Source organism: Marmota marmota, unplaced genomic scaffold (genome assembly GCF_001458135.2).
Source record: "Marmota marmota marmota unplaced genomic scaffold, marMar, whole genome shotgun sequence".
NCBI classification, from domain to species: domain Eukaryota; kingdom Metazoa; phylum Chordata; class Mammalia; order Rodentia; family Sciuridae; genus Marmota; species Marmota marmota.
The window spans coordinates 89,228-102,347 of NW_026007339.1; the positions used below are offsets into that span (position 1 = coordinate 89,228).

Consider the following 13,120-nt stretch of genomic DNA (forward strand, 5'->3'; position numbering starts at 1 on the left):
AATGAAAGCAATCAAAACCACTGGAATTTTATGATGGCAGAGAAACAATTTTTTTTAATTTTTTTGTTTGTTTTAATTGGTTCTGCATGACAGTAGGATGCATTTATGCACTTTGATATATCATACATAGATGGGATATAATTTCTCATTTTTCTGAGTGTACATGTTGCAAAATCACATTGGTCCTGCAGTCATATATATATACATACAGTAATAATGTATGTTTCATTCTACTATCTTTCTTATCCACACATCTCCTCCCCTCCCCTCCCTTCACTTCCTTCTATCTAATCTAAGGTAATACTATTCTTCTTTAGTGCCTTATTGTGAATCAGTATCCACATGTTAGAGAGAATATTCGGCCTTCAGTTTTTTGGGATTGGCTTATTTCGATATACTCCAACTCCATCCATTTACTGGGAAGTGCCATAATTTCATTCTTCTTTAAAGTTAAGTAATATTCCATTGAATATTTATACCACATTTTCTTTATCCATTTAATCTATTGAAGGGCACCTAGGTTGGTTCCATAGTTTAGCTATTATGAGTTGAGCTGCTATAAATATTGATGTGGCTGCATTACAGTAATTGCTAATTTTAAGTCCATTGGGTATAAACGGAGGAGTGGCATAGCTGGGTCAATGGTGGTTCCATTCCCAGTTTTCTGAGGAATCTCCATACTGCTTTCCATAGTGGTTGCACCAATTTGCAGTCCCACCCAGCAATATATGAGTGTACCTTTTTCCCCACATCTCACCATCATTTATTGTTGCCTGTATTCTTGATATTTGCCATTCTGATAGGAGTGAGATGAAATTTTAGTGTAGTTTTGATTTGCATTTCTCTAATTGTTAGAGATGCTGAACAATTTTTCATATATTTGTTGATCGATTGTGTTTCTTCTTCTGTGAAGTGTCTGTTCAGTTTGTTAGCCCATTTATTGATTGAGTTATTTGTGGGTTTTGGTGTTAAGTTTTTTGAGTTCGTTATATATCCTAGAGATTAATGCTTTATGGGAGGTGCACATGGTGAAGAACAATGTCCACTTTGGGGATGACCCTGGAACTGAATGCAAGTCAGAAGACAAAGAGCACTGTGGGTCACCATGCAGAGTGGGCACAGTTATAGTTGCCCTTTTGAAAGAAGGCCCAGCAGCAGAGAAGAACTGGGGTGAGGTCTGGGACCTGTCCATTAACACCCTGGCTGTAGGAAATAGAGAAAAGTTTATATGTTATACATATATGCTGTAAAATGTGAATAAATAATACTACAGCAGAAACTGAGCAAAAGCCCCCCACCCCAAAAGAAACCCAAGCAGCAGACAAAACCCAACATAGCCCATAAGCAAAGGTGACAGCCTGTTGAGCACCCTCTTCTGCAGATAGGAAGTGATTGCTATGACAGAAGCTCATCTCACACCTGGGCAGGTTTTCTTCTCCATGTCCTTCCACCAAGGTGATGCTCTGCCCCACCTAAGACCCACCCAGAGCAGTGGCATTGGCTGACCATGGACTAAATCTCTGAAACCATGAGCCAAGATTGACTTTTTGCTCCTCTAAGCAGTTCTTGCCAGGTATTTTGGTCTCAGCATCAAGTTAACACAGTAGACTCAGTAAACCTCCAGACTGGGGTTGACCAGGGTGTATCTAGAAACACAGATGAGTGCCCTCTGCGTGCTAGAGTGAGGGACAGTGGCTGTGTCAGGACTGCACAAGGGGAATGGAATTGGGGGCAATCAGCTGTGCTAGAGGAGGCCTTCAGAAGCCTACAGCGTTGGCAGACCCTTCCCAAGTGGGTGCCTTGATGTTGGGGCTCACCACATGCCATCCTAAATTATGACTCTAAAGACCAAAGTAGGCCCCCCAATATGCCCGCTGGCCTATTGATTCCAAGGTCATTCTTTTGAGCAGGCACAGGAGTGGCTCTGAAGAACCCCATTTGGGGAGGAAATTGTATCAGTGAAGGTGTCTTCCAGGAAGAGGGCTGCACCCCACAACGCTGGCACTCGCAGACCTATCAGCACAGCAAGGCCACCCTCATTCACTGAATTGCTCCCTTCCCTCCACCATGCCCAGATGCCCACACCCTTTCTGTAGCTCAAGAGGCTCTGCCATCTTAGTTACTTGGCCCTTCTCTAGGTCTCGACTTGAGGGCGACTCCCACGCACATGCAAGTCACTGAATAGCTTTTCTCCCTTAATCTGTCTCTTTTTGGTGGTGCTGGGGATTGAACCCAGGGCCTTGTGCATGTGAGGGAGGCCCTCTACCAACTGAGCTATATCCCAGCCCATTCCCTTAATCTCTGTATGCCAGTTTAATCCCCAGTCGGCCTAAAGGACCTGGAGCTGGAGGGTTTCCTTCCCAGCACCTCCCGAGGCCTCTCTCTCTCATACCTCTGCAGTCTCTTCCTGCGCTCTGTACTGTGCTGGGGTCCAGAAGGCTTCATCCAGTTTCCTGAGTTTAGAACCCTGTCCTTGATTCGGTGGGACGGTTTTCTACACTCCGCAGTGAGCAGAGTGCCCCCTGCTGGCCGTCCTGCATGTGGCCTCTGATTTACGGTGGTCCTCCCAGGTGTGTCATCTGAAATCCCCAGGAGCATATGTAAGCTCGCCCTAGCTCCTGGACTGTCCGATATCTGTGTCAGTGCATTTGCTGCTGTACGTTGCTTTCAGGGAAAACAGGCGTTTCTGTTGATATCCCTTTACTAGTGAATCTACCCGTACTGATATCTTCCTTTACCCAAAAATCATTGTTAAAGGTTGTCAGTAAACTATTCCTCCATGAAGTTTAAAAATGTTAATAAATAATAAAGGGCCACTTTAAGAGACACTGCATTTCTCCCCTTCCAGCTGCTCTTCATTCCAGCTGGCATGTTTTCTCCATGGTCTCTGGGAGAAGGCTCTGATAGTTTTACATTATTGTGATGTTTTTGCTGAGAAAAATCATTCAGTGATAGTAATTAACGTGAAGTAGGAAAACAATAGATAAGGACCACTGTGCTGGGCCTTAGGGCTCAGGCCTGAGAGGGACTGAGCTCAGCTCTGAGTGCAGCAAGTGGGGATGGAGTGGTGCGGGATCTGTAGGGAAGGTGGCTAAATCCAAGCACCAGCCTAAGGGACCTCTGGCTAAATTGACCTAATGGGACAATTGCTGAAGCCTGCGCAGGATGGTCAGTGGTTACCTGTGGGAAGATGAGGGACCAGGACCTGATCAGGGATCAGCCCAGGAATTTCTACCTAAGCTGATGTAGCAAGGGTTCTTTGCTATAAGTGCATTTCATAAGGATGAGTCATAATCCTGACCAAAGTTTGACTAAGCAAACGTCCATGTCACCTTCAATGGAGCTGTAACACCTGAGCTTCACATCAAAGCTGAGCTTCATTGACACACCTATGATCAGCCCTATTTACACCACCTGAGGACTGTGGGCTTGCAGGAGAATGAAGAAAGCTAAGGAGAAGTGCTCACTTCTCGAGAGCAGTGATCACCGCTACTGGGTTGCTGATGACACACTGCAACTTCTAGGTCTGATCTGCACTGGAAAAGTGAGAAGGCAAGTGGGGACACCGCAGCTACCTCCAAGTCACACCTGCCATCGGAGGAATGAAGCGCTATCTTCGCTACTTCCTCCAGGTGGCGGTGTTGCATAGCTTTTGGCCACAATCGCCTTTTCTATGGGCCAGGGCGTCCCTAAGAGCCTTTCTGAGTCTGGAGTGATGGAAATTTAAGTATAAGGTCATAGTAGCCTTGTGTCTTTCTGTTACCACTATGTGAAATCAAACTCTTTTCCACCCAATGTCCCTGAGAAGCCAATAACTGTTTATCAGTGTTTGCATGTATTATTCCACCCAATATGTGCTCTTTTCTCCAATATGTTTGTCCATGTCCACAGAAGTCCTCCTTGAGTCAGGTCCAGCTCTGCAGTAAAACTGTGGAGAAACATGAGGCCTGTCCTCACTTCTGCCATAATCTCCTCATCTAGCAACTGACTTAGGTCCAAAAAGTAGATGAGATTGTGATCATCTTTCAGCTGGCTCAAGTCAGACCTCTTTTCAGCAGACCCCAATTATTCTTGGTGGGAACAACTTAGATGGCCCAATCATTCATAGTCCTAAACTGGGATCAACTGACTATATGCACAGGTTTCTAGGTTCTAGCATCTAGTAGGCACAGCGTCTGTGCCCAGCCATGCTGCTGATACCACTGGTTAAGGATGGTAAGTTCTGCTCCCTCTGTGTTGAAGTATGACATTAGAGAAGCACACCAAGGCAGGCATATAAATAGGGTTTATTTAAAAGGGGGTACATAGACTTCTGCAGGAGGGAGTGGGGGCTATAGCTGGTATCCTGGTATCCCAGGAAGCGAGGGTGTCCTGCCTAGGCTTCCTGAGTTCTCCTGCTCTCTTCCCCTGGTCTCTCCTTCCTACGTGCCTGACCAGGCCCAGGAGATGCTCAGTGGATGGCCAAAAGGTGAGAAGCAGATGGGAGGGGAAGGGCCAGATGGAGCAGCCCAGGAAACATTAATCAACAACTTTCACAACTCCCTGTAGGGAGGGGCAATCCCTGGGACAGGTTACCTCAGCGGGTTATCTTGATAGGGTAGAGGAAGGGCTCTGAAGGCCTTTCAGTCCCTCAGGGGACAATCTCCAACTTCCCAGACTCATTCAAATTGACGTCCTTGATGCGACCTGACTTACCTGTCTATCCTGACTGCCTGTCTGATTCTGGCTTCACTGCTACCTGCCTGTCCTCGCATCTTGACACCCTCTGTCCCTACTAGAATCCAGGAGCTTTCTTTATTGCAGGTCCTCTTCAGTGTGCCCAGGGCAAAAGGGAAGCTTGCTGAGGGCTCTTCAAAGTGCAAGGAACCAACAGAGGAGGCAGGAAGTGGGGGCAAATTCAGGGACTCCGTCCTCAGTGAGCACCACCCCACCTCTTGGAGGAGGTCCATGCACTTCCTGTGCTGTCGGTCCAAAGTCAGAAGGTGGCCTTGAGCAGGATTCTGGAAACTTCCCTGGACCCCAGTAAAACTAGAGGGCAGGAGGGGCATGCTGTCCTGTCCTCTCTGGGAGGACCCTCTCTCCCTGGAGAGTGTCCCTTTTCCCTTTCCATCCCGCCTAATAAAATCTTGCCCGATACTCTGAGCACTCTGTCTGAAATCTTTCTGACTTGACAGCAAAAATCAGGGTTTGAAGGGAGTTCCCAGGGCCCCAGTTTCCCTGAAGGTCTCTGTTCTGAAACAGAGTTAAGCAAACCACATTTGTTACCTGTCTGGTCCTGGCCAGCCTGGGAGGTCTCACTGAATTTCCACCGCCCTAATCCTGTCCAGAGGACAGGCTGCTCAAGGCCAGAGCCCCTCTTCAGGGGCTGGTGAACCTGGAGTTAATATGCTGGCAGAGTGACCACCAGACAACTCTGACGTCATCACAATAACACACTTGAATGTCTCTCCCCTTCGCAGCCAGCCCTCCCCCTCATTCCTTTTACCCTACCTAATTGCTGCCCCATCTTAAGGGTGGGAAGTTCACTTGGGAGTCCAGCTTTTACACATCCTGTTCTTGGCCAAGAATCAAATTCTCCTTGACTTCTCAATTGGCATTTGATTCTGTTGCAACCAAAAGCTCAGTTCTTATTCCCAAGCCAATTCAATAACGAGGACACGGTTTTGAGAAAAGGTAAAATAAGTGTTATTGCTTTGCTAGCAAAGGAGAAACACAGGGGACTTCAGTCCCAGAGGCTGTGATTCTGCCCATCAGCAGGAACAACAGGGGGACTTTAAAGGAGCTATTCAAAGGCTGCATTCCAGGAGTGCCCTGACAGGTGATCTCCAGGTGTCCTAGGGGTGTGTTAGGATTCACTTGTTAATTTGGGAGACAACCACTTCCTAGATCCTCTGCCAGAAGTCTGGCTTCTGTGAGGCACAGATAACTCAAAGATAATCTTGTTCCCACTCGCAGTTAGGGAGGGGTAAAGCCAGAAGAGGAAAAGGAAAACAGTCCTTTTTAAAAATAAGCCTCAGAGCTATTTCAAAAGGTACCGGTCAATGTTACACTGTTGCTGCTTCTACAGTTCTGAGTGAGAAAGGACCCAGCCTTGGGGTCAAAAATTGGCAACACTTTGTTCTCTCTGGGATATGTTTCCAGAGGCTGGGAGTTTGGCACCTTCCAAGCTGCCTGGGGACAGGGAGCATGGAGTCCACTCAGAACACTAGTGAGCTCCTTCCAAAAGGAGGAGGGTCACAGGGGTCCAGGGAGCTCTGCCCCATTCCCAGGAACCCCTCCCAGGGCTGGCTCAGCTCCAGCAGGACTCCTGGGTTTCATTCTGGGGAGGGTCTCACAGGGAGCCCAGTTTCCCATTCACCCTCAGCCCGGCCACACCCTTAATCCTTTACACAGGGGACTTGCCTATTCACACCTGGGTTCCCCTGAAGCCCCTCCAGGGAGCTCTGGTTTGGTTCCAACCCCACCCCAGGGCTGGTGCCTTGTGACTTGTGGTATAGAGAGGAGGAAATGAGAGGTGGAGTGGGGACAGCACAGGCCAAGGAGGTGAGGGAAGAAACAGGGCAGGGAAGGGCTGTGGTGGCAGAGGAGCCTGGGCCACCTTCTCCCACCTCCTTTCCCTGGTCTGTGCTGTTGTCCTGGCTCTTCCCTAGAGGTGTCTGCCCTCAGGGCAAAGGTGACCTGCCCCTAGGTCCTCAAAATGTGACCTGAGTCCCAGGAGTGTCACTTGGGGGATGAGGGAAGTGCAGACCCTCAGCCCTCCCAAGACCCCTGAATCAGAGTGTGCCTCCCAGCTCTCAGGGGTTCTGTGTGCACAGCAAGTGGAGGAGTCCTGGGGAGAGTCTACCTGTCAAAGGCTGTAGAAGTTTCACACTTTGAAAGTTTCTGTGCAGTAGGAACCTCAGAGATTGGAGTCAGAGAGGCCCTGGGTAAATCCTGGTTCTCTTCTCCTGAACAAATCTCCTGATGCAACCTCCACATCTCAAGCACCAAGTGGGTACAGTGGGAAGGATGCCAGTCACACTGGCCTCTAAAAAGCACAGAGGTGAGATGAACTGGGAGCACCAGGTGGGAACCTGGCAAACACCAGGTGATTCTCACAAGCAAAATTAAAACACAACTGCAAAATCATCATGCTTCAAGAGTTAAATGATTCAAAATCATGTCACATGTGAAAATCTTCATGAATCCAGAGGGTTAATCCAGACATGAATCCAGAAATCAGGGAAAATGACCAAGTTTGGGGAAGAAGATATTACAGGTGTGGGGCCTTCAGGGAAACTGAGGCACGGAAAAGACTCCAAACTTTCAAAACCTGACTCTGTGATCACATCAGAAAGGTTTCAGACATGTCAGTCAGAGTAACAGGCATGAGTTTACTGAAGGGATAGGAAAATGGGGAAGGGGACACTCTCAAGTGAGAGACTCAGTCCACTCAGAGAGGAGAGGGACAGTGTACCATTCCTGCACTCCAGTTTTATTGGGGTCCCAGAGAAGTTTCCAGAAAGACCAGTCCAGGTCCACCTCTTGACTTTAGATTGAAAACAGGGTGACATAAGACTTTCAAGTCCCCACTATCATGGCAACCCTACGTCACCTTGGCCCATGCTGACCAGTTCTAATTGGATACTTTTTTTTTTTTGTACCTGGGATTGAACTCAGGGGCACTAGACCACTGAGCCACATCTCCAGCTCTCTTTTGTATTTTATTTAGAGACAGGGTCTCACTGAGTTGTTTACAACCTCACTTTTGCTGAGGCTGGCTTTGAACTTGTGATCCTCCTGCCTCAGCCTCCCGAGTTGCTGGGATTACAGGTGTGCATCACTGTGCCCAGACTGGATTCTTAACTATACATTCTTACAGGTTTTATGGTTAGGAGGAATTATGCTTATCTTTCAGAATCTGGCCTTCGAAAAGGGTCACAAAAGTCACTCCCTTCAAACTCTCTTGGGTTCTTCTCATTCCTCTCATCAATGCTAATTCCCACCTGCATTTCCATGCAGATAACAGGTGGTTTGCTGATGAATTTGACATATCCTGTCCACTTAGGCCAGGGAGGGCTGCAGGGAAATTGCTTTTTGGCAAAGAAAGCATGGGGGGGTTGGTATCAGCCAGTGGGCCCATCTTATAGTCATCCTCTTAAACTTGTGTACCCACCATACTCATCTATCTGTCCAACAAAGGGCAGAAATACCATGTAAGTCTGTGGTGCAATATGGGAGAGAAAACACCAAACCACACTGAACTCAGCCTTTGATGCCATCCAGGAAGAGACAGTGGTTCACACCAAGAGCCCAGAGAGAGCTGGGGGATTCTAGATAAAATGCCTATGTGAGAGCACAACGTGAACTAACAACAAGCTACAGAAGCAGGACTCAGAGAGGGGCTGCTTCCAGCGTGGCCCTGATAGGAGCTGGTGGGTGAGGTCAGCACACCTGGGTGTGGGTGACAGTCCCTGTGCTGTTCTCTCATAAACAGGTTTCAGAAGGCCAGCCCTGCTAGGATGCTGAGAGCTGCAGGCTGAGACCAGTTCTGCTCCACAGCTCAGAGGTCAGCAGTGGCCCCACTGCAGCTGACCCTGAGGCTGGATGCCGCGCAGTCCAGGGCCTCACTCCTTACCCCCCTTTCTGTTCCCCAGCAGCAGCCTTCTCAGTGCCCCCTTCACCTCCTTGTTTCTGAGGGTGTAGATCAGGGGGTTCAGGAGGGGGGTGACGATGTTGTAGAAGAGGGTGAGGAACTTGCCCTGGTCCTGGGAGGACCTGCTTCCTGGCTGCATGTACATGTAGATGATGTTCCCGTAGAACAGGGAGACCACGGTGAGGTGGGAGCCACAGGTGTTGAAGATTCTGTGTCTTCCTGAGGACGACTGGATTCTGAACACCGCCCTGACGATGTGGCCATAGGACACCAAGATGAAGACCAGGGGAGACAGCACGATGCCCACGGCCAGGACAAAGACAGTGCCTTCTATGGCCACTGTGTTGATGCAGGCCATGCGGATCAGGGCTGGCATCTCACACAGGAAATGGTCCACCTTGTTGTGCCCGCAGCGGGGTAATCGTAGGGTCACTGGAGACATGACCAAGGAGTTGGCCATTCCACAGCCCCAGGCCACTGACACCAAGCCCAGGCAGAGCCTCGAACTCATGATCACCGTGTAGTGCAGGGGCTTGCAGACAGCCACAAACCTGTCATAGGCCATGACGGCCAGCAGTAGACACTCCACTCCACCCAGGCCCAGGAACAGGAAGAGCTGGACCACGCAGCCCACATAGCTGATGGTCTTGTCACGGCCACTCAGGTTGTGGAGCAGCTGGGGGATGGAGCTGGTGGTGAAGCTGAGGTCCAGGAAGGACAGGTGGGTGAGGAAGAAGTACATGGGCGTGTGGAGCCGGGAGTCCAGCCGAGACACCAGGATGATGGTGCTGTTGCCCACCAGGGTCAGCAGGTAGGCTATCAGGATGACCACAAAGAGGACCCTCTCCAGGTGGGGGCAGTCAGAGAAACCCAGGAGGACGAAGTGGCTCTGGGTGCTGCCGTTGGTCCTGTCCATCTCTACTGCACCTGAGGAGAGGTGTCAACACCAGTAGTGGCACCTGCTGATGCTGGAGTATGGACTCCTAGCCAGGCTTAGAGGAGCACAGAGCAGGTTTATTTACTCACCTAAGCCCTAAACACTGGTGTGGAGGCTCTGCTATGATTATTGTCTCCAAATTATAGAAAAGGAAACTGAGGCACCGGTGTGTTAAGTAAATGTCACATGTGGAGAGACAGAGCTGGTCTGCCCCAGGGAACGTGCCTGACATCTTCGTCCGTATCCACCCCTGTGCTCTGTCATTCCAGAGAGGAAAGGCACCCACCTGCCAAGCTCCAACCTCTGCTTCTTCCAGAGCCACAAGTTCCTGAGCTCCTGTCAAAACCTCAGAGATACAAAAGATCACTCCAAACAATCACCTGGTAGGGTTTAGGAAATACCAATGCAGCTCATCCTTGAACATCACGGTCCACTTATGCACAGATTTTTAAAAAAAATATTCAATATAAATACACACACACACATATATATATATATATATATATATGGATGTGTGTAAACATAGAAGTTTCTGTGTGTGTTAAATAAAGCTGATGTGTCATACAAACAGAGAACATGAAAATAAGCCTTTTTTTAGGAAAAAAGTCTACAAGGAGAAATCGTACTAACATATATCTAAGCATACCTTGAAAATACAGTAATTAAAACATAAGTGGCATGAGTGACGTGACATTTGGGGCGGAAGAGGGGGTTGTAGATCCCTGCTGTATTCCTTATACCAAAACAAACCAAATTACATATTTAAACATTTTAAAATGTTTAACTACTACAAGAAAGTATGAAGACTTTTCTATTTTCCTCCTCATCTTGGACTTGAGTAGATTTCACAAGTCAAATTTAAGTTCTTAAAAATGGTGAAATAAAATATGAATAAATCTGGATATATTTTTAAAGAATCTCTGCTTCTAACGAAGTCTGAAAAATAATGACAATGGTAGAAGACTACTTTGTAAATTTTTTTTTTTCAAAACGTTGGCAAGAAAAACCTATAATAACATAGAAATCAGAGATGACTTGGAACAGCTCGCTAGACTATAAGTGATTCACAACCCAGTGACTTGTAGGAGGTATGAATGTTCCCACTGATGACTAAGGCTATACAAATTGGAGCATAAAGTCCTTTGCTTTTTTGATAGGTTGATCTAAGAGTTGAAAAATGTGGGTGACACCCAGAGCTTAGAGAAGTGTGGGAGAGGAGCAGACTCATGACCCCTGCTGGGAGTTACCTTAGAGTAGTGCCTTTGGTCACATTAGTTCAAATTTAACCCAAAAGTCACTTTTAAAAAATGGGAAATAAACGTCACCTATTTCTCTCCAAAATAAATCAATAAATAATAAATAAATAATCAAAATAAATCCAAGCAGAGGGGCAGGAGCACCTGTCCTGCCGCCCACACTTGCCTCTCTGTGGAGGAGGCCCCCAAGGAGTGCAGGGCTCCTTTACCTTCTGGGAAGGACAAGTGTTTTCTCCCGGAATCCTCACTCTAGAATAAAGTGGATCCTCTATTCCCTGCATGGAGAAGTCCCTTGCGGCCACTTGCCCAGTCCTCTTGGCTCTCTGCACCCCAGCAGTTTGCCCTGCAAACACCTTCTACCATCCCTGCCAAGGTTATTCTATTAAAAAATCCGCCACCTTTTCCTGCACACGGTGGGTTTCTCTGTATTTCTTGTGGACTGGTCAACACTCTTCCATGTTCTCTCCTGGAGAAAGGGTAGATTTCCCACAGCCCTTTACATCTGGGCGCAGTGGGCGCGCGGCTCAGGGAGCCCCCAGCTGGTGACAGCGGTGGAGCTGCAGCCAGGGCTCCCAGACCTTGGGGAAGCTCTTCCTCCTCACCGAGCCAAGCGAAACACAGCCAGCAGTGCTGCGCACTAAACTGGTGAGGGCTCCCCGCCAGGTGCCCACCACGGTGACAGTGGAGAGGCCAAGAACCGGCTGCAAACACGGGTTTGCCAGACAGAGCGCCCCGCTGAGCCCGCAGAGAGTGGGGCGCCCCCTGAGGCAGGAGGCCCGGCGTTAGGAACGCACCTGCTCGGCTGTGGGCGAGGGTTGGGGGCCAGGCCACTCACAGGTCCTGCGGGCCACTCGCTGGTCCTGAGGCCCGGGGGCTGCGGGCTGGTCACGCAGCGGGAAAGCTTCCCCGAAGTACTCACTGTCTGTCTCAGAAAGGGCCACTCGCAAGCCACAAGTCCAAGAAGTGCCCTTTTCAGTTCCTGGAGCGAGGAGGTAGTTACATGGTTGAGGATTTCTAGTTAATCTTAAAAAAAAAATTTAAAAAAAAATGAAATTAAAACTAAATTATTTTTGTTTGAATTTTAAAAATAATTTTACTTTGTAGCATTGAAGATTAAAGAACTCAAAATTGACAGAAATTATGAATGCAATGACAGATGATGGAGAGTGAGATCTTGTTTTCAGAGAAGGGCGCAGGCCCGCCCCCTCACCCAGGCACCGGCTGCAGGCTCCTCAACCCCACTGGAACCTGAGGACCACGCCCTTTCCATTGTTTTGTTTTGTTTTCAATAAAATTCACGTCAGAGATTCCATTTTCTTAGTTCTGCCTGTCAAATCTCAGTTCTTTTTTCCCCAGCAAACCCCAGTTCCAACATTAAAAAAAAAAAAAAAAAGATTTTGTTTTTCACAAGTTACCTTCTAAGCAATCTTATACCCAATCCTTTAATATAATTTCGCATTGAAAAATTTACTGCTTCTTTTACTTAAGTAACTTGGATTGGATATGCATGTTCCTATGTGCACCTGTCTTTGGTGTGTCTGTCATAGACCATAAACTCTTCAAGAGCAAAGAGCAAGCTGTTCATTCTCTTTCCTTCCACACCTTTGAGGCAGCCTTGGGATTTTTTCCCATTACCCGGGATGGAACCCAGGGCATGGAGCTTTCCAGGCAAGGGCTCTACCGCTGAGCCAAACCCCAGCTCAGCTTCTTTCTTCAGCAAACCAACCTGGAAGAGCACATCTCTGAGATGAGCTTCTCAATCAGAAACCCACTCACCATTTCTCCTTGCACACTGTGCACTGCTAGGGGCCACAGCCAATCAGGACGCAGAAGGTCGCCATCTTGCCATTTGCTCCCCCCTGATGCACAGTGCCAGGCGCGGGAGGAACTGGGTGCGCCTTCAGGCTCAGCCCGTTCCTCTATCCAATGGGCCACACGTGTGTGCAGAGGGGTTTATGGCAATTGCGGGTTGATGCAGCTCCCCTGAGGAAATATCAGAGAGGGACCGGAGGATGCCCAGGTGCATCAGCCTCCCCAAGCTCTGGGGAAACTTCTGAAACCACCAGGCTCAGCAAGCATCACCTCAAATGCTCCAGCCTCCCATAGGGTTCAGGAAGAAAATGAGGACCATGAGAATTTGTCCCTCGAGATCAGAAGGAAGTAATACCTCACACAGGTAAAACTGGAGTTCTCCATCCAGGGTTGCTCAGAGGACATAAATCCCAGGGCCATTTATCCCCCCCCCCCTCCCCAGAAGTATTACATGCCAAGAAGCAACCAAACGCTTGGATC

At 48.4% G+C, this 13,120-nt stretch overlaps 1 protein-coding gene across 1 annotated transcript; it reads right to left on the reverse strand.

Annotated features, from left to right (window-relative positions):
* Nucleotides 1–8,310: 8,310 nt before the first annotated feature.
* On the reverse strand, nucleotides 8,311–9,551 carry LOC107133715 (olfactory receptor 2W3-like). The gene has a single exon (XM_015475947.2). The coding sequence runs from the start codon at nucleotides 9,549–9,551 to the stop codon at nucleotides 8,607–8,609; it is 945 nt and encodes a 314-aa protein (XP_015331433.1). The 3' UTR covers nucleotides 8,311–8,606.
* Between the last annotated feature and the right edge of the window lie 3,569 nt (nucleotides 9,552–13,120).

What these genes read in the sequence shown, in the direction of transcription:
- LOC107133715 (XM_015475947.2), bottom strand. Translation starts at nt 9,551, where the DNA reads ATGGACAGGACCAACGGCAGCACCCAGAGCCACTTCGTCCTCCTGGGT.